Source organism: Triticum aestivum, chromosome 5B (genome assembly GCF_018294505.1).
Source record: "Triticum aestivum cultivar Chinese Spring chromosome 5B, IWGSC CS RefSeq v2.1, whole genome shotgun sequence".
Classification (NCBI taxonomy): Eukaryota; Viridiplantae; Streptophyta; class Magnoliopsida; order Poales; family Poaceae; genus Triticum; species Triticum aestivum.
The window spans coordinates 494,564,617-494,590,684 of record NC_057807.1 but is presented as its reverse complement, the minus strand read 5'-3'; the positions used below and the strand labels follow the sequence as shown (position 1 = coordinate 494,590,684).

The 26,068-nt window shown below is 45.6% G+C and overlaps 1 protein-coding gene across 1 annotated transcript; it reads right to left on the bottom strand.

The window, feature by feature from the left end:
* Positions 1-14,912: 14,912 nt before the first annotated feature.
* Positions 14,913-23,739, bottom strand: LOC123112750 (putative alpha-L-fucosidase 1). The gene is made up of 3 exons (XM_044533825.1): positions 22,619-23,739; positions 22,289-22,528; positions 14,913-15,758 (listed from the first exon to the last, which is right to left on the bottom strand). The coding sequence occupies exons 1-3, from the start codon at positions 23,161-23,163 to the stop codon at positions 15,080-15,082; spliced, it is 1,464 nt and encodes a 487-aa protein (XP_044389760.1). The 5' UTR covers positions 23,164-23,739; the 3' UTR covers positions 14,913-15,079.
* Between the last annotated feature and the right edge of the window lie 2,329 nt (positions 23,740-26,068).

Here is a 26,068-nt window from a genome sequence, read left to right as displayed (position 1 = left end):
GTTAAGTAGGCTAAGAATGGTTCTGTCCACGGGGCAATTACTGCCATTATTTCGTGGGCTGAGGGTGTGACTTCATTGACGGAGTCTTCCGTTGTGTCATGGTGTTCTGGGTCAGGTGATGCGGCCTGGTCCGGTTTGTTAATTCCGGATTCCCCTTCCCACTGTATGGATGGCTTGAATAACCTTTCCAGGAAAATGTTGGGGGGGACTGCATCGCGCTTTGCACCGATGCGTGCCAGGACGTCTGCTGCCTGATTATTTTCCCGGGCTATATGGTGGAATTCCAGCCCTTCGAACCGAGCTGACATATTTAGGACGGCATTGCGGTAAGCTGCCATTTTCGGATCTTTGGCGTCAAAGTCTCCGTTTATTTGGGATATCGCGAGGTTCGAATCCCCACGCACCTCTAGGCGTTGAATGCCCATGGAGACTGCCATCCGGAGGCCATGTAGAAGGGCCTCGTATTCGGCTGCATTGTTGGAGTCCGTATACATTATCTGGAGTACATATTGGATTGTATCTCGTGTTGGGGATGTCAGGACAACGCCAGCCCCCAGACCTGCCAGCATTTTGGAGCCGTCAAAGTGCATGGTCCAGTTGGAATATGTGCCGTACTCTTTAGGGAGTTCGGCTTCAGTCCATTCCGCGACAAAGTCGGCCAAGGCTTGCGATTTGATGGCTCGCCGTGGCTTATATGTTATGTCGAACTGGAGGAGCTCAATGGCCCATTTGGCAATCTGGCCTGTCGCGTCGCGGTTGTTTATGATATCGTTAAGAGGTACTTCGGAGGCTACTGTTATCGAACACTCTTGAAAGTAGTGTCGTAGCTTCTGGGATGCCATGAACACTGCGTATGCTATTTTTCGGTAATGCGGGTACCGGGACTTGCATGGAGTGAGGACAGTGGACACGTAGTACACTGGTTTCTGGACAGGGAATTTGTGTCCGTCCGTTTCTCGTTCGACGACGAGGACTGCGCTTACAACTTGGTGAGTTGCCACGATGTATAACAACATTGGTTCGCTGATGTTTGGCGCGGCCAGGACAGGGTTTGTTGCCAGTATGGCTTTTATTTCTTCGAGTCCGGCCGTGGCGGCATCCGTCCACTCAAAGTGTTCGGTGCGCCGGAGGAGGCGGTAAAGGGGTAATGCCTTTTCCCCCAAGCGGGAGATGAAGCGGCTTAGAGCCGCCACGCATCCAGTCAATTTTTGTATTTGCTTGAGATCTTTTGGGATATCCAATTGTGACAGAGCTCGGATCTTGGCTGGGTTTGCTTCAATTCCCCTACCGGATACAATGAAGCCCAAGAGCTTTCCGGCTAGTACGCCGAAAACGCATTTTTCCGGGTTAAGCCTAATGTCATATGTTCGGAGGTTATCGAACATGAGCCTCAAGTCGTCTATTAGAGTTTTGACATGTTTGGTTTTGACGACCACGTCATCCAAGTATGCTTCAACCGTTTTGCCGATCTGGTTGGCCAGACATGTCTGAATCATGCGCTGATATGTTGCGCCGGCGTTTTTGAGCCTGAAGGGAATTGTGTTGAAGCAGAATGGGCCGTATGGGGTGATGAGTGCCGTTGCGGCTTGGTCTGACTCTGCCATCTTGATTTGGTGGTAGCCGGAGTATGCGTCGAGGAAACACAATGAATCGTGTCCTGCAGTGGCGTTGATGATTTGATCAATGCGGGGGAGGGGGAAGGGATCCTTTGGGCAGGCCTTATTTAGGTCTTTAAAATCGACGCATAGGCGCCAGGATTTGTCCTTCTTTGGTACCATCACCAGATTTGCTAGCCAGTCTGGATGTTTTATATCTCTGATGAATCCGGCTTCCAGTAGTTTGGCTAGCTCCTCAACCATGTCTTGTCTCTTGGGTTCGGGGAAACGCCAAAGAGTCTGCTTAACGGGCTTGAATCCTTTTAGGATGTTCAGGCTGTGCTCGGCCAGCCTGCATGGGATTCCTGGCATGTCTGAAGGGTGCCAGGCAAAAATGTCCCAATTTTCTCGTAGGAATTCTCTAAGTGCGGTGTCTACATCTGGGATTAGTTGTGCCCCGATGGAGGCCGTTTTTGTAGTGTCCGTTGGATGGACTTGGAACTTGACTATTTCGTCTGCCGGCTTGAAGGAGGTGGACTTGGATCTTTTGTCGAGTATCACATCATCCCTGTCCACCGTGGGGCGCAACACAGTTAGTTCCTTGACCGCTAGGGCTTCGGACAGTGCATCGAGGGCCAGTGCGGTTGTCTTGTTTTCGGCGCGGAGCGCTGTGTCTGGATCACTAGCAAGAGTGATGATTCCGTTGGGTCCGGGCATTTTGAGCTTCATGTACCCGTAATGGGGTATAGCTTGAAAAATTGTGAATGCTTCTCGCCCTAACAGAGCGTGGTATCCGCTGCTGAACGGGGCCACTTGAAATGTGACCTCCTCGGATCTGTAATTATCCGGCGTGCCGAACACCACATCCAGTGTGATTTTCCCTGAACAGCACGCTTCCCGGCTGGGGATTATTTCTCTAAAGGTTGTGTTGCTTCGCTCAATGCGGCTCCAGTCTATTTCCATTTTTCGCAGGGTTTCCTCATAGATGAGGTTCAGTCCGCTGCCACCGTCCATGAGTACCTTTGTAAGCCGAAAGTCGTCCACTATCGGACTGAGGACCAGTGCGGCTGGTGCTCGGGCTGTCCAAAATTTAGGTTCCTCACTGGCATTAAAGGTAATAGTCGTGTCACTCCATGGGTTTATTGTTGCTACTTGGTAGACTTTGGTAAGGCTGCGGAGCGTTCGTTTCCTCGCATTGTTTGATGTGAAAGTCTCGAAGACTATTGACACCGTACTGGCATTTCTGGGGTGGTGCTCTGCAGATTTTGGAGTTAGAAGCTCCTCGCCACTTCTGGCCACGTGCCGGAGTATCCAACATGCTCTAAGGCTATGAGTTGGTGTGACTTCCCCTGAACTATGAATTTTACAGGGTCCATTGAGCCATCCCTCCAGTACGGTTCCATACCCTATAGAGGGTTTTTGTTTTTTGCTGTTTGGCCCAGGTGCCTGGCGATAATGCGCCTTTTTGTTTCGGACTGGGATTGTATTCAGGGTCGGATTGTCCCAGAATTTTGTTTCGGTTTTTCAAACGCTTTCTGTTGCACAGTACTTTCGTACTATGGATGTCAAGTCAGCGAAGCGTGTAATTTCGCAGCGACTTATAGCGTTGGGGATTCCGATGTCCGTGCAGTTGTTACAGAAGAATGAAATTGCATCCCTCTCACGGCAGTCCTTTATCCTGTTCCTAACCAGGAGGAATCTGGCCCAGTAATGGTGTACTGTTTCTCCGGGCTCTTGCCGAATTTGGGATAGATCCCTTGTATTTGGGTGGGCAGGTGGATTTAAATCCGGAACCTCGCCCGATCTAAGACTCAGGGGCCAAGAAACTTCTGAATTCGGAATCTTGTTTTCTTGGACGTTATTCAATGAATTAGGCCCGCTGCCTGACTTTAGGTTCAGGGCTTGCGCGACGTCCTCCCCTCCACGGATGTCCGGCTCGGAGGGATCGAGAATCTAGACACATCTGGTCCTTAGGATGGGCGAAGATCCGCCGTATTGTTCTTCCACCACTTCAACGTGGTGGGTGACCTGGGGAGAGTCAATCTCCCTCTGATCGGGTTTAAGCCCAACCTGGCCGTAATCTGTAGTGACTCCTAGGGTGGCGATGCGATCCAAGAGCTCGTTTAAGGAAGAGATCTCCATCGGATCTAACTGCTGGGCAAGTTCCGAGCTGATGTGGAGATTGCTTTCGATGGCCCGAGAGGTCATTGTCGGCGCGGCGGCCGAACAGGTGGTCATGAAAAAACTGCCTAGCCGGAGAGTTTGGCCGACAGCCAAAGCTCCTTTAGCAATAGCGCCGTCTTTAAAGACGGGGTGCGGCATCCTTCCTGACGGTGACGACATAGAGGAACTCTCAATGAAAGCACCAATCTCGGTGTCAAAACCGGCGGATCTCGGGTAGGGGGTCCCGAACTGTGCGTCTAGGCGGATGGTAACAGGAGACAAGGGACACGATGTTTTTACCCAGGTTCGGGCCCTCTCGATGGAGGTAAAACCCTACTCCTTCTTGATTAATATTGACGATATGGGTAGTACAAGAGTTGATCTACCACGAGATCAGAGAGGCTAAACCCTAGAAGCTAGCCTATGGTATGATTGTTGTTCGTCCTACGGACTAAAACTCTCCGGTTTATATACGGAGAGGGCTAGGGTTACACAGAGTCGGTTACAATGGGAGGAGATCTTCATATCATATCGCCAAGCTTGCCTTCCATGCCAAGGAAAGTCCTATTCGGACACGGGACGAAGTCTTCGATCTTGTATCTTCATAGTACGGGAGTCCGGCCAAAGGTCATAGTCCGGCCATCCGGACACCCCCTAATCCAGGACTCCCTCACTCACTTTTATCATTAGTTACCTTGCTGTTTTTATATTTTCAGATTACAAATACCTATATCTACCATCCATATTGCACTTGTATCACCATCTCTTCGCCAAACTAGTGCACCTATAAAATTTACCATTGTATTAGGTGTGTTGGGGACACAAGAGACTCTTTGTTATTTGGTTGCAGGGTTGTTTGAGTGAGGCCATCTTCATCCTACGCCTCCCATGGATTGATAAACCTTAGGTCATCCACTTGAGGGAAATTTGCTACTGTCCTACAAACCTCCGCACTTGGAAACATCCTGGAGAACTTGCTGCTTTTTGCCTATTTCAGTGTTTTGCAGAAAAGGAATATCAAATGGAGTCTAAACAGAATGAAACCTTTGGGAGAATCGTTTTTGGAACAAACACAATCCAGGAGACTTGGAGTGGACGTGAGGGAAGCAACGAGGTGGCCACGAGGGCCAGGGGCGCGCCCTACCCCCTGGGCGCGCCCACACCCTCGTGGGCCCCTCGTGGCTCCCCTTACCGACTTCCTTCGCCTATATATATCCATGTACCCTGAAAACACCGAGGAGCACAATAGATCAGGAGTTCCGCCGCCGCAAGCCTCTGTAGCCACCAAAAACCAATCGGGACCCTGTTCTGGCACCCTGCCGGAGGGAGGATCCCTCACCGGTGGCCATCTTCATCATCCCGGCGCTCTCCATGACGAGGAGGGAGTAGTTCACCCTCGGGGCTGAGGGTATGTACCAGTAGCTATGTGTTTGATCTCTCTCTCTCTCTCTCTCTCTCTCTCTCGTGTTCTTGATTTGGCACGATCTTGATGTATCGCGAGCTTTGCTATTATAGTTGGATCTTATGATGTTTCTCCCCTCTACTCTCTTGTAATGGATTGAGTTTTCCCTTTGAAGTTATCTTATCGGACTGAGTCTTTAAGGATTTAAGAACACTTGATGTATGTCTTGCATGTGCTTATCTGTGGTGACAATGGGATATTCATGTGATCTACTTGATGTATGTTTTGGTGATCAACTTGCGGGTTCCGTGACCTCATGAACTTATGCATAGCGGTTGGCACACATTTTCGTCTTGACTCTCCGGTAGAAACTTTGGGGCACTCTTTGAAGTACTTTGTGTTTGTTTGAATAGCTGAATATGAGATTGTGTGATGCATATCGTATAATCATACCCACGGATACTTGAGGTGACATTGGAGTATCTAGGTGACATTAGGGTTTTGGTTGATTTGTGTCTTAAGGTGTTATTCTAGTACGAACTCTATGATAGATCGAACAAAAAGAATAGCTTCATGTTATTTTACTACGGACTCTTGAATAGATCGATCAGGAAGGATAACTTTGAGGTGGTTTCATACCCTACAATAATATCTTCGTTTGTTCTTTGCTATTAGTGACTTTGGAGTGACTCTTTGTTGCATGTTGAGGGATAGTTATATGATCCAGTTATGTTATTATTGTTGAGAGAACTTGCACTAGTGAAAGTATGAACATTAGGCCTTGTTTCGTAGCATTGCAATATCGTTTGTGCTCACTTTTATCAGTAGTTACCTTGCTGTTTTTATATTTTCAGATTACAAATACCTATATCTACCATCCATATTGCACTTGTATCACCATTTCTTCGCCGAACTAGTGCACCTATACAATTTACCATTGTATTGGGTGTGTTGGGGACACAAGAGACTCTTTGTTATTTGGTTGCAGGGTTGTTTGAGAGAGCACATCTTCATCCTATGTCTCCTACGGATTGATAAACCTTAGGTCATCCACTTGAGGGAAATTTGCTACTGTCCTAAAAACCTCTGCACTTGGAGGCCCAACAATGTCTACAAGAAGAAGGTTGTGTAGTAGACATCAGCAAGCTGCAATCAAACAAACATGTTAGATATGGAGGCGCATGACAAATGCAAGATAAATGGTTGCAAATATCTCTTACCTGACGATACAAGTATGCTAGTGTGGCCGAACCCCAGCTATACTGGGTATCCCAGTTATTGAGTAGCTCCAGGAACATCTAGAGGGTTGACTTCCCGGTTGCGTCTTAGAAAACTACCTTCGTTAGTACATACCAAAGATAGGCCTGCGCGTACTGCTGCACAACCATGTCATTGGAACCCTGAGGGCACGAATTGTTTTCTCCTCCGACTTGTTTTAGCCAAGAATGTGTCACTTTCGAGGTATCGGCCTTGCCTAGCAGAGGGGGATCAGGCACAACACCAATTAGATTGCCAGTCCGTTCTCGCCAATTAACGGCGCTGACACGACCGGTAACAGCTTGTCCGTTGATAGGAAGGCTGCTTATCATAGCCATGTCATCTAGGGTCATCGTCATCTCCCCACGTGGAAGGTGGAACGAGTGAGTCTCGGGCCTCCAACGATCCACAAGTGCGGTCAGCGCCGCGTGGTTCACCGGCGGAGCGCGTCGCTTAAACTGCAACACAAATGGGAGAAGACCCAATCTCCGAATGTACGGCTCGTACCGCGCGTCGTAAGGAAAGTCATCAGCGGTATGACCCCTCGTGCGCATAGCAACTACATGCTGCAAAAAGTGATTTTTTTATCAATACAAGAACACAAATGAGAAACAACGAAAATTGATATGTCTTGCTTCTTACCTTTCCGTTCTCAATGGCACGAGCACGATGTTCCTTATCCCACTCCTCGAATAATCCGTCATACCAAGGTCCATTATCATCTGCCATCCTACCAAACAAATCAGAAACATCTATGAATACATGAACAATATCCAACAATACAATTTTCTTCTCCAAGTTATGCCATATGCACACACCATTCTTCTCAAACATAACCAAATCATTTATTTTCTTCATATGCACACATAATTCTTCTCAAAGATACCAACACCATCTCAATCAAATAAATTTGTCAAATAATATGGTGTCACATATGCAAGTACCAAATTTCATGATATCTTTTTGCAAATAAAGTATGCCAACAATAGGTTCCTGGCGTCTGGCCCCTTTACCACATCAGCAGGTCAACGGGCTGGTGGGTCGTGCGGGCCAGGGGCCAGACGCCAGGGTGCTTGGCATCTGCTTTGCAACCCAGATGCCAGGGATGTTGGCGTCACCTAAAAATGTCATAATCAATTTTTTTTTCTAGAACGAGATCAACTCGGGATTTTGTTAGCCTTAAGGCCTCCTTTGGTTGCAGGGAATCCCTCCGGGATCCCCGCTGATTCCCCGGGTGAAGATAGCACGGGCCAGATCGAACAGGGGAAATCCACAGCGACATTTGGACGCATTCGTTGGGGAGGTATCCATCCCCGATCCACGCCGTTTCCCTGGGAAAACGCTCCACGCCTCCAGGGGTCAGGGAGAAAATCCACGGCTCGAGATCGCGAGCGCGATCGAGATCCACCGCTTCGCTTCCGACCTTCTCCGCCGGCGACTAGAGAGACAGCCAGGTCCCTCTCCCTCCGGTGCTTCGCCACCATGCTCCGTCTCTCCAATGGCCGTGAAATCTTTGCTCCTTACGCTACTCCTTCCCCGGATCTCTCCTCCGCCTCGAATTTCCTGTCCCCTCTGGCGACAGCGACGGTTCCACGGTCAAATTCCAGTTACTTCGACCTAAGGTTAGCCCCCCTCCTATTCCACCTCATTTTTGTCACCAGTAGATGCACTCAACGTCCATGCACTGATGCTTGAAGGTACAGATTCAGGAACCTGAGCACTTCTCTTCTTCTTTTAACTAATTTTACAGGCTGGATGCAAAATTTACTCACAGGTTATACATCTCATACATACTTGTGTTATGCCTTTCTTCTGAAATTAGAAAGCAATAGTGGGAGACAGAAATTACTGTATTGGTTAAGATAATAGGTTTTCATACGATGGCAGTAGTGCACGTCAGTGGTGTGTATTTATTTCAGAGATGAGTCGGCTCAGCAGCTGCCATCTAATCAAATCACAATTCATAGACTAGTAGGCAAACATATTGGAGAGCTAGTGTCAGATCAATTCATTAGGAGCATGTATGGACACCCAATTATCAGTATCATAGTGCATGGTTGTATCACAATTAGTAGACTATAATCATGCATTTCACTTGCATGCAGACAAAGTGCTCCACACCTAACATTTCAGAAAGTTTAAATTCATATACTGATCTGTGTATAATTGCCTAGAATTTGCATCACATTTTGTTCTTTCAACTCTTGATTCCTGAACTACTGGATATCTGGATCTTGCATCTGTGTTTAGGTAGTAGAGTAATAAATCGAAATTCTTATGACCAGAACTATGAATTATTGTTTTAATGTTGCTATCTGTTAATACCAGAGGACAATAATATGTCATTGTATCTGTCGCAATGATAATCTAAGCTCAAAACAATATTCACTATTGTTTCTTTCTTTAGAATATACTCCCTCCGTTCCTAAATATAAGTCTTTTTAGATTTTCCACTATGGACTACATACGGAGCAAAATGAATGAACCTACACCCTGAAATATGTCTATATACATCCGTATGTAGTTTGTAGTGGAATCTCTAAAAAGACTTACAGTTAGGAACGGAGGGAGTACATATGGAATTTGTTTCCCTGACATTATAGTTTAAGCTGAAAAATATAGATGATGTACATCATTTATTTTCCGTTGGTAAATATGGAATGATTGTCCAAATTAGAAATAACATTATTGGAAAATGATTTATGGTTTGTCTGAATCTGATAGATGACGATATGTCATTCTTCATATTGTGAGATAGTCTTGTCTTTGCAAAGGAACGAACTGCTTCTAGACTATGTAATTCTGTTTGGAGTGAAGGTATTTTCCCTCAATACACTTAGGACAAGCGAATCTTCATGATTTCATTTTCCAAGGCTTGTTTTCTAGCCCAAGTGTTTTTAAGGCTTAGGCAGAGTAGGGCTCTTGGTTGAACTGAATGATTATTGAATTGAACTACTTGAGGAAGTCGTCAGATTTGAGCAGAAGTTGGATCTTGGTTGAAACTAATTTGGAGCTTTGCAGTTTTTTATAGCCGGCTGGTGGAGGCAAAGTCTCATGCCTGAGCAGTTACTACTTGTTGCTAATTCCATTATTGTACGATATGCTTGTGCATGATCTGTGACTGTTGCAGCCAATGAACTGCTGTAGATATTACACATACTTTTTTCTTTGCCTTTATTTTTATAAAGTATATACCTTTTACTTTTTGCAACGAATAAAACTACATTGCGTATAGTGCAAAAATGTCTGCCCAATAATGCTTTATTTGTTAACTTACATTAATCTATTCACAATTCTTATCTGAAAAGGATAATTGAACTGGTAGGTGGATCAGTGATAGGATAAACTAATTGTGTTTTTCTATGCTCAATCAACCTTCTACAGTTCTATGGGTGCCTTTCTTTACTTACATCCAGTAGAGAAGGGGCCAGATATGATAAACCATGGTCATTGTTGATCTATTTATGCTTGAAAACAGTGCAATGAAACTATGTCATACTAGTATTGAACGATTTACTAAACTGTTGTATTCTAAAATAGTTACTAACTTCCAAAAAAATCTTCTAATTCAGTCAATGCCGAGCTACTGTTCTCAGTTGATGTGGAGTAGAGGAAGATGAGATATCCTGAACATTGCCTCACAATTTGCATCTTCAGAAGTGTGGTTGTCCATGGCATGGAGTTTTGATAATTTAGAACTTTTTGTACTAGTGTAAAGGTCTAGGACAAGCCCGCAACTATCGTGTTTCTAGTAGCTAAAATCTATTTGTTCCTATTGGCATTGGCTTCATTGTTCTAAAACTCATAACCTGTTGAACAATGATGTTATTTGTAATGGCAGCATGAGAGGAGGAAGATTTGGTTTCTTGTTCTGTATTAACTTCCTATAAGCAATGAACCTCTAGATGATTATGTCAAAAGCATGTCGAGTTGATATTCTCAATATATTATTATTTAGTAGTTTATTATTATTTATCAGTTTACAGGTTCATTAATTTCCTCTGATTATTTCAAATTCTAGAATTATTTGTAATGTCTTGGACATTCCTATATATTTTGCAGAATTATTTTGCGCTTTTGTTTAGACTTTTTGGGAATTACATGTGAAATTAGCTTGTTTTTGAATGTTTTACTATTAAAAAAGTTACCAGCTGTGTGATTCGAAGGATAGAACAATCCAGTTTCCCATTGCCCACCTGTTACCAAATGGCAAGGGTCATATCCCCCGTGGTGGGAGGGGGGATCCCACCTACCTGGGAAATCCCCCGGATGGGGTTTTGCTGCCCTGGATTTGCTCCCCATTGCAACCGAATGAGGCCTAAGGGTGTGTCATCCAACACGTTCGACGACTATATGTTCTCAATGTATCGTGGGTGGCGGTTCATGCGTCTTTTGAAAACCTACAAGGTTAATCTAGATTGTGCAGGCTCAATTGTTCATATTTTTTACAGTAAGCTCATCGATGGCTTGAGGAGTCAAGACGTAAAAAGATGGCTTCATCTTTTTGCTTCTTCTAGTAGACTCCTGTAGGATCGAAAGTATGTCTAGAGGGGGGGGTGATTAGACTACTTGACCAAATAAAAACTTAACCTTTTCCCAGTTTTAATTCTTGGCAGGTTTTAGCTACTTAGCACAAGTCAAGCAATCGACCAACACATGCAATTCTAGAGTATAGCAGCGGAAAGTAACATAATTGCATATGAAGGTAAAGGGAGGAGTTTGAGGAGGCAAATGCAATTTGGAGACACGAAGATTTTTGAGCCGTGGTTCCGATAGGTGGTGCTATCGTACATCCACGTTGATGGAGACTTCAACCCATGAAGGGTAACGGTTGCGTGAGTCCACGGAGGGCTCCATCCACGAAGGGTCAACGAAGAAGCAACCTTGTCTATCCCATCATGGTCGTCGCCCACGAAGGACTTGCCTCACTAGGGGGTAGATCTTCACGAAGTAGGCGATCTCCTTGCCCGTACAAACTCCTTGGTTCAACTCCACAATCTTGTCGGAGGCTCCCAAGTGACACCTAGCCAATCTAGGAGACACCACTCTCCAAGAAGTATCAAATGGTGTGTTGATGATGAACTCCTTGCTCTTGTGCTTCAAATGATAGTCTCCCCAACACTCAACTCTCTCTCTCTCACAGGATATGGATTTGGTGGAAAGAAGATTTGAGTGGAAAGCAACTTGGGGAAGGCTAGAGATCAAGATTCTTGTGGTAGGATTGGAATATCTTGACCTCAACACAAGTGTAGGTGGTTCTCTCTTAGAAAATGTAAGTTGGAAGTGTAGGCATGTTCTGATGGCTCTCTCCACGAATGAAGAGGAGGTGGAGGGGTATATATAGCCTCCACACAAAATCTAACCGTTACACACAACTTATCAATCTCGGTGGGACCGAATTGAGAAACTCGGTCAGACCGATTCAGTAAATCTAGTGATTGTTAGGATTTTCGGTGGGACCGATATGGTTAGGGTTAGGGCATAACGTAATCTCGGTGATACCGATTACACAAACTCGGTGAGACCGATTTTGGTAATAAGCTAACCAGAGAGTTGGTCAGGTAAACTCGATGGGACCGATTCGCTCATCTCGGTGGGACCGAAACATTGCGAAAGGGAAACAGAGAGTTTACAGTGGAATCTCGGTGGGACCGATCGCTCATCTCGGTGAGACCGAAACATTACGAAGGGAAACAGAGAGATTACAATCCCATCTCGGTGAGACCGAGATCCCTATTGGTGAGGCTGATTTGCCTAGGGTTTGTGGCAGTGGCTATGACATCTGAACTTGGTGGCGCCGGATAGAAAGAATCGGTGGGGCCGAGTTTGACTTTTGGTTTAGGTCATATGTGGATGTGAGAAAGTAGTTGAGGGCTTTTGAGCATATCATTAAGCACTTTGAGCAAGAACCTCATTAAGCAACACCTCGTCCGTCCTTGATAGTATTGGCTTTTCCTATAGACTCAATGTGATCTTGGATCACTAAAATAGAAAATGTAGAGTCTTGAGCTTTGATCTTGAGCCAATCCTTTTGTCCTTAACATTTTGAGGGGTCCACTTTTCTCATCCATGCCATGCCAATCATTAAGCTTTCCTGAAATATTTATCTTGGGATAACATTCGCTCAATGAGCTATATGTTGTTAGGAATTACCAAAAATACCTAGGGATAGTTGCACTTTCAACTCCCGTAACATTGGATATCTATTTCTTGTGCTACTAAAATTCAAGCACATGAAGTGGTTACTTTTGACAATTTTCGCATGCTCTATCGAGTGCATCCCTGGACAACCAGCAAGGTGAACCACCGACCATCCCGTTATTTGGCCTGCACACGTCCAGTGATGGCTGGTGAGCGTTATGCTCACATCTCCTGGTCCAATGAAGAATCAAATGACAAAACTAACAACTTTCAGCTATTTGTGCACAAACATTTCGATACTTTGAAGATGAACTTTCAAAAAGAGGGGTTTTGACAAATGTGGTTGATCTTTGGAGAATTTCAGGGGGAGCTCCCGAACACCCAAGACATCTTTGAGATATTTTTTGAGGGTGAACTTCTGAATATTCAAAATCCACCAAACATCCGATAAAAACACGAAGTTGATCTTTTCCATAAATTGAAAAAAAATTGTATCTCGAATGAGTTTGTCTTTTCATTTCGTTGCTACAAACTGTAAGAAAACAAATCTCATGTTTGGTCCATGTGCACCTTGTCTACGATGGCCAGCAATGACTATTATACAACAAAATTATTGCACATTATACAAAAAGGCATTTTCAAGAGTGCCAACTCCCGTCTGCCTATTATACAACAAAATTATTGCACGAGTCTTAATGTAGGGGCCAAGGATCTGCCGGTATGTGCCGGTAACGCTCAATTTTCCATTTTGATATCGTTATGCATGGTAATTGTGATTCAGCTCCAGTGGCCAGCGCAATGAGTCAGCTCCAGCCACTCGATCAGCAACACTTAGAGCATCTCTGGCAGATCCCTATAACGCCGCGACCCGTAAAATAGCCGTCAAAATACGGGTCTACGAGGAAAATCATGCCCGACCAAACCCCGCAAATGAGTCCGGTCTCTAAATTTTTTTGCGGGGCGCAGCATAATTCCCGGCCCAACCCGCAAAACGTGGGTTCCCCCTCGGCCCGTCAACGTCCTGTATATAGCGGGAGCAGTTGGTTGGGGGGACATTTCAGGCCGCGCTTTGCCCCACCCACCGTCGCCCCCTCCCCCCCTCGCCCCACGTCTTTCCCCACCCTCCGCCGCCGGGTCACCGCCTATGATTCCAGCCAAACTAGCCGGCGGGATCAGGCCGAAGGGCCGCCACACGCCCGAGCTTGCCCTCCGCCAATCCTCTTGGTCGGCGGGCCGGAAAGTTGCAGACCGACGACTGTTCGACGCAGCGGCTGGATTTGGCATTTCCGGCCACCGATGGCTGCGCCAAGCCATGGATTGGTCGGGGAGCACCCCGCGCAGCCCCGACAAAGCCCGTACAGGTTCGTCCTATAGCCGCCGCCGTCGGTTTGCCGGCAATGATTGGGCCGGCCGTCCGCCGAGCTCGGCGCTCGCGCAACCCTCGCCGGCTCGCCGATGCCGCTCATACAGTGCGACGACTGCAAGAAAATAGTGTTGTGGGTAACTTCGGGCACGTCGAAGCAGCCCCGATGGGTGTTCTTCGAACGCGAAAATGACAGGGTATGTGTTGCTTCCATTCGACTTTGTCACCGTATTCTTCGGTTCAATTGCGATAGCTCATTTTGAACATCGTCATGTGTGTAGGAAGATGAATGCTCATTTTGGTTTTGGAAAGGAGAATACATTGATTTATTGATAGAAAGAAACTTAATAGATGTTCGTGCACTCCTTAGTAGAATTGAGGCTAATGATGCAGCTGCATGTGCAATTAGAGAAGAAAATAGTGGGGAAGCAACATCTACTTCTTTAGAACCAAAGAAGAAGAATGAAGAACACAAGATCAAGAATTCACAGATCAACGACAACGAATGCATGGAGAACATATTGCTCCAGCCAGAGCAATTATGAAAGTTGGATATCTTCTAAAATGCATAATTGTGGTTCTTGTTTTCTTTGGCCTTACTATTCTAGCAAAGATTTGATGAATTACTATGTATCCAATGTCGTTGAAGAAAAAAAATAGCAAAGAAATGTATTTTCATGTGTGAAATTGAAATGCAAATTTCGGATTTGCACCGGCAGGGGCGGCGTTCGAGCAGACCACGCAAAGCCGGCCCGTGAAAAAGCATATTCCATGAATATCTTTTTTACAGGTCCGTTTTGCAGGGTCTGACTCTGCCGCCGCCTGCGCCAGCCCGCAAAGCCGTTTTTCCAAGAACTGTAAACGCGTTTTGCGGGTCGGTGTTATACGGGTTTGCTAGAGATGCTTTTAGGCTGGTCATAGTGGGGAGTAACTTAGACTAGTAACATGCATATGTTACTAGTCTATGTTACTATCTCTATAGTGCATAGTATTATAGATTAGTATCATACGTGGTCTCATTTACTGTCATGTATGACACATAGTAGCATCACATTTATTATGTTACGGTATCTACCTATGTTACTATAACAACTCTTTTTTTTAATTATCTTCCATGTAAGCATGTTTGCGAGTCCTGAGTGCATGATACAATACTACTTATTGGCTCGGGCGATTGATTTCGTGAGGGTCGAGATGCAGGCCCACCGCCGACACTACCGGAGGCCCACGGCGCGCGGCGAACCATATCTTCACCGTCCGGCCAACGACGGGTCCGGCCAGTCGGTGCAGCCGCTTGTGCCCGACCGTCGTGCCGCTGGCCACGGCCACGCCGTCCACGTACACCTCGTGCCGCTCCACCCGCTGCCCCAGCGCCACGTGCTCCTGTATCCTAACAACGTTGAACGGCCGCGCACGCGCTCTCGCCGGCCGCCGTAGCTCGACCCAGTACCCGTCCCTGCGCCCGTCCTCCGCCATCGGCGCCCAGTACGTGTCGTCCCGGCCGTCCAGCACATTGCCCGCCGCGAAGTCGCCGCCGCGCTCGCTGCTGGCCCGAGCCGTGCTGCCATCGGCGAGGTCTGTGCCGAAGATGCGCGTGATGGCGGCGCGGAACTCGCGGAGCCTGGCGATGTCGGCGTCCTCCACCAGGCCCGTGGTGTTGGGCGGCGCGTTCAACAGCAGCACGCAGTTCCGGCCCACCGAGGTGTAGTATATGTCCAACAGCTGGCTCAGCGTCTTGGCCGTCTCGTTCTCGTGCCAGAACCAGCCAGGACGGATCGTCACGTCGCACTCCGGCGGCACCCAGTCCGTCCCCCACGGGTCGCCGTTGTTCAGATAACTGCACACACATAATCCATATTTGCCAGGGCTCAGTACTTTAATATACTCCCTCCGTTTATTTTTAAGATATAGTAGGCCTAATTGGAGTTTGGACTATCCCACTTCATCAACAAAAGTAAATATCTCATACTACCAAGGTGTACAATCAATAATATTTAGCCAATTGTTAATCATACCAAGGTGTTTCCGAATACGAATGGGGTTTCTCTAGACATGAACTAAATATCATTTTTATTCCCCAAAAAGGACAACATTATTACTGGTCAAAGCATGCATTTAAACAATTAAATTATGTATTATATTTTGAAACAGAGGCAACAACAATTTATACACTGAGAAAATTCACTTTACTAATCTGAAATAATATTACCTTGGCTCGGTTAACCTCTAAAACTATTTTTGGGAAAAAAATAACCCCCTAAACCATTACACTTCAGAGCACGTTACCCCTAACAAGTGTCTAGAGCAATACCATTTTCTTGATTTTTTTTTCAAATAATTCAAACAATTTTATACATGTAGGTTGTGACGCGTGAATGTAGCAAAGAAAAGAAATCTTCTACAAAAATTATGGACATTTATGAATTATGAAAAAACATATTGTATTATTTTTTGCACAGATCCCGAAGAGTAATACTCCTGTTAGGGTATTCCCCTAAAAAATGCATTGATATACTTCACTGGTGAGGTATAAAATTGTCATATTTTTTGGACCATATCGGTATATCCAATTTCCAAGAATCCTTTCGCAACTCAATCTATCAAAATCCAGTTAGCTTTTATACTTTTTCAAAAAATAAAATATTGTTTTAAATTAGTTTGACTCTGAGCCAAAACTTCAAGATTACAAGTATTTTGATACCCACCGAAATTTCAGAAATTTCGCTGAAATCTTGAGCCCAATCAAGCCATTAGCTATACACAATGTGGTTTTGTATATTTTAAAAACTTATAGGCACTGTCTAATTCTTTGAGAGTGCTATTTGTCAAGTATCTGGAAAAAAAAAGTTTCAACCAGTCACTTTATTTACTGACCAGATCAACATCCACCGGCTTTGAATTCATCTTCCTCCTCAAGCCCGTTTAGCCTTGTTCATCTTCTTCCTCACGCAGCCGTCCGCCACCCAGCCCTAACTGTCTGCCTCCCCCCTCGCCATGTGGCCGGCGGCTACCGCCGCCTTGCCGCCCCGCCCTTCCTTCGATCTCCCACCACTGCCATGCTGGTCGCTGCCCCAACCATCCCTCTAAGGCCCATCTCGATGCACAGGTCCGGCGACCCCTTGCACCCTCTGACCCCCCTGTTAAGTTTCTTACTCACTCCCACTCATACACGACTCCGCCTTGTCGTGCCCGACGCTCGTTGCTGGTGCTCGCGTCGTCCCCTCCTTCGGCTTCATGCTACGCTAGGAAAAAAGTGATTGACGCTAGATTTTTTTAGCAAAACCGTAGTTCTTAAAAAAAACAACCGGGTGTATGCTGTTACAATATGATGACTTATGGACAACTTAATATAGTGGGCAGTAACATAAGTGTAGTGTCATGCAAACCTTCATTTATTAAGTTGTAGACTCATTTTACATTTGGATGTGTTATATTACGGTAACATATTATGAGTACCCCAAATACCTCTCTCCTCGTTAACTTCTTGCCACATAGGCATATTTGTCTTGGGGTGCGTTTTGTTACTAGCTAAGAGCATCTCCAACAACCGCGCTATATAAGTGCCGCGCAGGAAAATTTGTGTTTTTTTGCGCGCGCTCCGGGCGCTCCAGCGGAGGCGCAATAACCGCACGTGCGGAATAAGTAGTTCAACATGCGGGGCGAAACTGCATTGCACGTTCTTTGCTGCGCCCGCTCCCGGGCGCTGCACACTCGGGCGCACGCGCCGCACTCTCTCAGCCGTGTCGCTTTCGCCCCGCCCGCGCCGCCGCCGACGATTTCGCCCGATGGGTGGCATGGGAGGCATGAGTTGCTTCGGAGCTACCATGGGCGGCATGGAAGGCATGGGTGGCTTTGGAGCTACCATGGGGGCCATGGGTGACTTCGGAGCTACCATGGGAGACATGAGTTTTGCGTCTCTCATGGGAGGAACGGGAGCACCTCCGGGTGACATGAATGGAATGTCTTCCGGTGTGCCTCATCATACACCTTCGCATGATGCCATTGGAGATCTCGCCAACACCTTCCGAGCCCCCCATGATGATGCGGCGCGCAACCATGAAGAGGAGGAGGAAGAATCATCTTTGGATGAGGATGAAGAATCAGAGGAAGAGGAGGACGAAGACAAGGATGAGGCATGATTGTTGATGTGCCATTTGTTTGTGTGAACTTTTATGTCATGACCTTGGTTTGGATTCTCAACTTGGTTGGATGATGATGTGGGCATGATTTTGAACTTCTATGTCATGAACTTGTTTGGTGATTTTAAACTATGTTGTCTTGTTTTGATGTTTGAAATATCATCATATTGTCTCAAAATATGCAACAAATGGCAAGCGCCGGCTGCTCGTGCGCGCTGCAGTTTAGCGCGTCAGCTGGAACGGCTCGCGCGCTATATTTTGCAGCGGCTGCTGGAGTCAGCGCTCCGCGGCGCGCAAAAAATCACGATTTCGGCGCTGTAAATGCTTTTTCTACCGCGTCGCGTGTTGCGCGCCTGTTGAAGATGCTTTAAGTTACTCTCACCATGGCTAGCCTAATGGTTCAAAATCCGAGCCATAATTTAGGAGAAAAATGACGGATTATTTGTTTCCTCTCTAGCTTGGCCGGTTGGCCTGTAACGCGCATGCGTGATAGTATCTTCTTCGAATCTTGCTCCGATAACTTGGGATTACTCAGACTTTGGCCAGGTGAAATCTTTGCTAGACCTTTCGATGTTGGCAGCGGTGACACATGTTGGCGATGTCCCCTTCTTGACGGCGCTGCCATGGTCGACATCTGTGCCCCTCTTCGAGCAACAGGGGAAATCGTAGGTTCGGCTATGTGGATTGAGCGGCGACGGCGTCTTGGCATCGTTCTCCTTCGCGAAGGCGCTGTCGTGTTTGCTCGCAGTGTCCTCGATAGTAGTTTTGGAGATTGGTCGTCATGTTGGTTGTTTGGGTTGCTTCTCAGCGGCGAGTTTTGCTGTGTTGCTTTTCCTTTCTGGGCCGAGCATCTCATGTCTCTTTGCTTCGGGACACATGTTCATGCCTACTGTGTTCGTGTCGTGTGTTGTATCACCACGTGTATTCATTCTTAACTTCTTCTATTAAAGAAACTAGCGGGTTCACCCGCGCAATTGCGTGGCTAGAATTGATGTATTCTATTTAAATTTTTAATATTTTTTGCTATTTTCCTCGTTGGTTCTAATACCTGGATTGTTCGTTTGGTACATGTCACCCTCCATATACTTTATTGGCAGCTTATCTTATTATATCTGTTTCACATGATCAACAATCTAAGCCATTACACTATCATTATATGCTAAATAGATTTGTCAAAACTCTCTCTCTCTCTTCTTTTTGCTCTCTCCTTCTCTCTCTCCCCTTGTTATAATCATCATCTAATTATTTTGTCATGTCTATCTTATTTTCTGTTGATCTATATTTCTTTGGCATAACAAAAAAATGTATAAAATATTCAGCATGGTTTGTCTCTAGTTCATAAGTACATTATCACTTGCTCTGTTTTTCCCACCGAACTAACTTTTCAAGAATATTCTAAATGACTATTATCATATATAGCTTTCTATCCCTTATTATACGGATAAATTTTGTTCTGAGACATATATTCTTACACAATTGAGATGATTTAATGGATACTTGAACTATGTGTTGTTCATTTTCTATTGTTATAGACACAATATCATTTTGCTTTTGAATGATATGTTTTTTGCGAGGACTCTGTATGATATGTTGGTCACACATGTACCGCAATACTGAATGTCTTGCATGCATTGATCCTTACTCATTCTGGCGGCAGTAGTGCTCGTTCGGTGGACTTGGAATCTTACTGTAATTTATATGTTTAAGATGGTTTGTACTTTTTTTCATATAGAGATGTTTTGTACTTTCGGTAAAGTTTAATAATAGATCAGATAAATTTCGCAAAAAAAAAAACTACAATGCCTTGTTCACAACCGTGAACTCGAGAACAACTCTTCTCCTCTTAAATTTAACACATGTCACTTTTCTTTTTGCGGATGAACTCATGTGACATCTTTTCCTATACTATTGAGCCCGATTTTATAGTTTTAATTATTCTGAGTCTATAATAACCTATAGTTATGTTTTTTGAGCCCGCAAATATATTATTCTACTTTCTGTTCAATATTTTATTCACCAATCCAAACTACTAATTTCAGTAAAAATGAAATCAAAAATTCTAAATGATTTCTGACGTACATGTATAGATACTCACTATTTTTTTGGTTTAGCTTTCCTCCTCAGTGATGGACATTTTTTTCTTATTATTGCTGGCATCATTATGATGTCACCACTTGGAGTACGATCAAGAGTGCGTAGCCTCGCTGAGAATCATGCAACTTCTTTTTTTCTTTAGGAAGAGAAGCGTACACCTTTTATTACTCCATCTAGTCGGACAACTTCCTTATTACTCCTACTTGCCATGATCATTTTATATTTCCGGTTATCATGTATCAGGTCTCTCATCCCATAACGTGTTTTCTTTTCAAGGGCACCAATGACGCCCTGACGTACATATATAACTCTACATATTTTAGATGTGTTATTAATTTTAATCTCTGACATTGTTTTTTACAATAAACAGTTGAAATATTTCAGCCTTATTTCTTCTGACTTATGTTTATAATTCCAGTCATTGTTATTAGAACATAAGTCAATCATCGCAAAAAATAGGACATACACCATGATTCACTATTAAAAGTTTGCGCGAATAGAAATAAAAATTATTTGCACTTAGAGATCCACGTATTTTTGGCATGAGTTGCCGATGCATGAATTATCACGGGTAACATCTTTATTATGTAAAAATATTGTCTTGCCAATTTTTTTCACACCAAACGTATTGCTATATATGTACTATGTACATACACATCTATTTTGTTTAATTTTAAATCCAGATAGTAGAGAAGTATTTATCCTAGGGCGAAGCACTACAACTCAAAAAAGGTGAAGCACTAATTAATCAAGAGTCCGTATAGGAGTTGGCTTCCGTATTGCAATACCAACACGCATGCTTATGCGTGATTGTCCCAATCGTACAGATTTTCTTAGTCCTTTTTTAATAGAAAAGCAATACCAACACGCATGCTTATGCATGATTGTCCCAATCGGACATGTTTTTCTAGTCCTTTTTTAATAGAAAAGGATATGAGTTTGACATAAGACGTGTTGACCTATTCCTATATGCCATGTCAAATTATTTGTACCTGATAATATTTGTATGTAACGCTACATCTTTTAAATCTCGACTGTTAATATCTAAAATAAAGAGAAACCACCAGTAGGATAGGCGAAGCGACACGTTGCAACGCTTGAACTAATCCCGGAAAAGTAGGATCGCACGAGGCGATCTTAGGAGGCGACGAGGGTTCCCTTGCGCGTCACCGGTGGCGCCGCCGGTTTCCTCTCTCTCCGTCGGCCGCTCCGGCGGCGGGAGGGAGGGGGAGCCTCGGGTCTGTCCGCTAGGTGGGTGTGTGATAGGGTTAGGGTTGAGGGTGACGTTGCCGAGGCCGTTGTGGTGGTGTCACGTCGGAATAAGTTTTTCCGGGCTCCGTTCGCGGTCAGGCGAGGCTTTTGCCTTCGTCTAGGAGCCAGCGGAGTGGGGGATCCCCGGATCTCGTCGAGGTCGCGGGCTATGGTGGCTGGAGGTCCATCGACACTGGCCGTTTGGGTTCTTAGATGGGCGATGGATTCATGGAGACGAAGACCCTTCTTCTTCCTTGTCGGTATGATTTGTTGTTGTTGTTGTTCTTTTTCCTCTGCGCTGATGCTGAAGGAAGATCCTGCTTTGCCCGGGCGGATGGCCCGGCCGCGGTGCTGGACCGGTCGGATGACTCGAGTTCTCTTCCTTCCGGAAGGGACATTTTTCGCGCTACTCAAAGCCAAAGATGGCGACAGCTGTTGCAGGTGTGTTGGACTGATGTCCATGCGCTCTCAGCGCTGATGTCAAGAAAGGAGGAAGCAACGTGGCGGCAATTGTTCTGTGGTCGAAGATGATGATCTGCTTGCGCCTGGTTGCAGATCTTTCTGCTGCAGAGGTCTTCTCTCAAGATTCACGGATGATGACACATGGCTCCGGAGATCTTCTTGTGTTATGGTTGTCTTAGAGCACTCTAGGTGTTCATGGTCCTTTGTGTTTGTGTTTCAGTGTGCTTGTAAGCGTCAACTACTTTGTACTGTTTCGTGATTTGAATGCAAAGAATTCTTAAAAAAATAAATATGTAAAATAAACGATTGAGATAATTTAATCTGTGTGGACGAACGTGATGGCTTGTTTGTCTTTTGTTTTAATAATTATATAATAGATATATGATCTTGCCTATTCACGAAAAAAATTAGTATATCATACTTCTCGATGCCGGTTGCGCCGATCGTTATCATGGAGCGGTTGACGGTGGACCAGCAGGTGGTTCCGACGAACCCATCCTCATTGCCGACCCACCGGACGTCGGGGCCGGCGTCGGAGAAGATGATGCTGGAGCTCTGCAACTGCCTCACGGTCTGAAACCACTCCTGAAAGTGGTACGTCATGTTCGTCGCGTTCTTGTCCTTGTGGCCGTCGAACCAGATCTCCGACAAGCTCCCGTACCTACTCAAGACGACGTGAGTACTGGTTGAGAAAACCAGTCAGACGGAATGCGATCTGTGTTGTGCACGCACGCGTGCTCAGGGCACTGACCCGGTGAGGAGCTCGTGGAGCTGCGCCAAGTAGTACTCGTTGTAGGCGACCTCGCGGCCGTACTCCTGATCATGTAGGTCCCACGGCGAGAGGTAGAGGCCGGCGTCGACGCCCCGTGCGTGCGCCGCGGCGGCGAACTCGCGCACCACGTCGCCGGCGCCGCCGTGCCAGGGGCTGGCGCGCACGGAGTGGGCCGTGTAGGCGGACGGCCAGAGGCAGAAGCCGTCGTGGTGCTTGGCGACCAGGATGGCGAGCGACGCGCCGGCCGCGGCCGCCGCGTCCATCCACTGGCTGGCGTTGAGCGCGGCCGGGGCGAACAGGGCCGGGTCCTCCGCCCCCGTGCCCAGCTCGGAGTTCGTGAACGTGTTCATCCCGAAGTGGAAGAACATGATCACCTCCCGCCGCTGCCACGCGAGCTGCGCCGCCGTTGGGATCGGCAGCACCGGCAGTGGCGGCGTCGCGCGTGCCGCCACTGCAACCTGCGGAGAAACCAAGCCGGTGAGGACCATGGCGGCCGCTAGACGCAGCAGCGAAGCTCGTCCCATGTCCCCGATCCCTTCGTTGCTCGTCGAGTGCAGGTGAGATATATACTGGCCACGCCTGGGATCAGGATCAGCTAGCTATCAGCTTCAGTTGGTGCTAAAGGGGAGATGGAAAAAGCATGGGTTAGAGTTAGCAATATTCCTTTAGAGAAAGGATGCTCGGAACATGTTGCATATGTAGGAGGGTTGGTGGGTATAACTCTAGAGGTGGATGAATCTACTCTGCATAAGTCTGAGTATGATAGAATTCTTCTGAGATGTAGAGAGGTTAAAAAAAATCCCCCCCCCCCCCCCCCCACTGCTGAGGACATGTTGGGGGAGCAATTCTATGACTTTTATTATGAGGTTGAAAAAATTATGACGGCTGGAGGAGAGAAAAATCAGGCTCATGTCACTGTGGATAGCAGTGCACCACCTTCTTTCCTAAAGAAAGCCAGGATAAATTCATATCCTGCTTCTTCTGATGGGCACGGGAAAACTAGTGCATCTATGATTGGGAATTTCTCCTCTCAAAACTATGATAAGGGGTCACAAAGACTATCTGATGTGATTGAAAGTGAGGAGGAGGGGGAAAGTGATGAGGGGAATCATACTGAGCTCTTGCTCGAATCTATGGCCAGAGAATATGCAGCTGATAAAATGTCTTATCCTGAATCACCAGCAAAAAAATCTGACGAGATATTAGGTGATGATATGGAAAGGTCTCCTAATGTCGTTGGCAACATGAAAAAAATATTATTTGGTGTTGGCGTGTGGCCATCTCTGCCCCATATTGTACCCCTTGAGGAAGGGTCTACAGATGGGGGGGGGGGACAACCACAGTGTTTACACTGTTGAATTGCCATCTGGGTCTCCAATGCATGAAACTATGGCTCCTGAAGAGCGGGCTTCACGCAGGCAGTTTCAGAAACTGGAACGTGTGGTGGAGACGGCTACCAACCGGCTGAAGAAGCGAGATGCTGAAGATAAAAAAATATCCCACTTGAATAATAAATTTTCTGTGTTGGATGATAGTGTTATTATTGCTCGGGTTGCCTTGATGGGGGTGCAAATACATGATGATAACTTTGATACGATAGATATTCTGCGTGAATTAGAAATATCTAGGAATCTGTTAAATGATAAGAGGGTTGAATCTAACCCTCCCCCTATCACTATCAATGATGGTCTGGGTAATGATGTCCCCTTACTGTTAACTTGGGATAATAAAAGTATAGATGATGAGGAACCTTATATCCTTGTACAGTCTAGACAAAAAAGAAAAAAAGCTCAACATAGGAAAAAAGTGAAGGTCCTGCATCCTAATGATATGGACAGACCTGTAACTAGGAGTCAGAAGAAAAATGGAGATGGTAAGGCTGCCCTGAATCCTGGCAGACCTACTAAGGAGAGGGGGAAACCTGCAAGATATAAATTATAGGACTTTTTTGGAACTGTAGGGGAGCAGGTAAGAAAGGCATATCTACCTACCTCACTGATATTATTAATGCCAATGATGTGGATTTTATTGGTCTTCAAGAGACTAGGAAAAAAAAATCTTATGATCCTTCCTTTTTTAGGAAGTTGGACCCTGGGCAAAAATTTAAATGGGAGTGGATTCCTTCCAGGGGAAAATCTGGAGGTATTTTAGGTGGTGTCAATAAAGACAAATTCGACCTCATCAATGTTAGATATGGTAAATATGTCCTTCAAATGGACCTTTTTGATAAAGATAAGAAATGCAATTGGGCCTTGCTGGTGGTATATGGAGCAGCTCATGATGATAGTAAACCAGAATTTATTGCTGAGCTATCCAAATATGTGCAGTAGTACCCACATCCCTTATTTGGTGGGAGGAGACTTCAATATCCTTAGACACAGTGGGGAGAAGAACAAAAAAACTCTCATGTCCCATTTTCCTGATGTGTTCAATTCAGTCATCCACCCGATGGGGCTTAGAGAGATTTGCATGTCAGGAGGGTGTTATACTTGGTCCAATAAACAGGAAAATCCTACCCTAGAGAAGCTGGATAGGGTGTTAATGTCCTCTGAATAGGAGGACTTGTATCCTCTTGTTTCAGTTAGTAAGCTGGTGAGGGAATTATCAGACCATAACCCTTTGCTGTTGAATGGGGGTCTGGCCTCTTCTAGAGCACCAGGTAATAGGTGCTTTAGATTCGATAATAATTGGCTTAATAATCAAGATTTTTTGCCTTTGGTTGCTGACATTTGGTCGAAACCTGTGTATACTGATGATCCTATTGACACACTAAATATAAAACTGAAAGAGTCAAGAAATTCTTTAAGGGGCGGGGCTCCAATATTTTTGGACACAACAAAATCATAAGAAACATTATTAAGCTCGAACTGCAGGAATTGGAAGGGCTTGAGGAGACTGTTGGGTTATGTGGGCAAGCCTATACCAGAAAACTGAAAATTTTGCTAGAACTAAACAACATGTATGTGGAGGAAGAGCTGTATTGGCATCAATTCTCTACTCAGAGATGGCTCTTGAAAGGAGATAACAATACTGGCTTTTTCCATAAAGTAGCAAATGGTCGCCGGAGAAAACATTCCATGATCTCGCTTGAATGTGGTGTGGTCACTATTGAAGGGACTAAGAACCTCCTGGCTCATGCTACTGAGTACTATAGGAACCTCTTCGGACCAGCCCCTGGCAATCTTTGCCGTATAGATGAAAACCTTTGGTCTCATGAGGAGAAAATCTCTTCCGAAGACAATGATGACCTGACTAGACCTTTTTCTATTGATGAAATTAAAAAGGCCCTGTTCGATAAATCTAACAGGGCACCTGGGCCTGATAATATTCCGGTTGAATTTTATCAACATTGCTGGGAGGTCGTAGCTCCGGAATTATTTGCTCTGTTTGAATGGTTCTATAGGGGAAACTGGATGTGCAAAGTTGAAC

Coding starts and splice junctions, on each gene's coding strand:
- LOC123112750 (XM_044533825.1), bottom strand. CDS start 23,163: ATGGGACGAGCTTCGCTGCTGCGTCTAGCGGCCGCCATGGTCCTCACC. Junction 22,529..22,618: donor CTCCACGAGCTCCTCACCGG/GTCAGTGCCCTG, acceptor CGTCTTGAGTAG/GTACGGGAGCTTGTCGGAGA. Junction 15,759..22,288: donor GGCGCAACCGGCATCGAGAA/GTATGATATACT, acceptor ATGTGTGTGCAG/TTATCTGAACAACGGCGACC.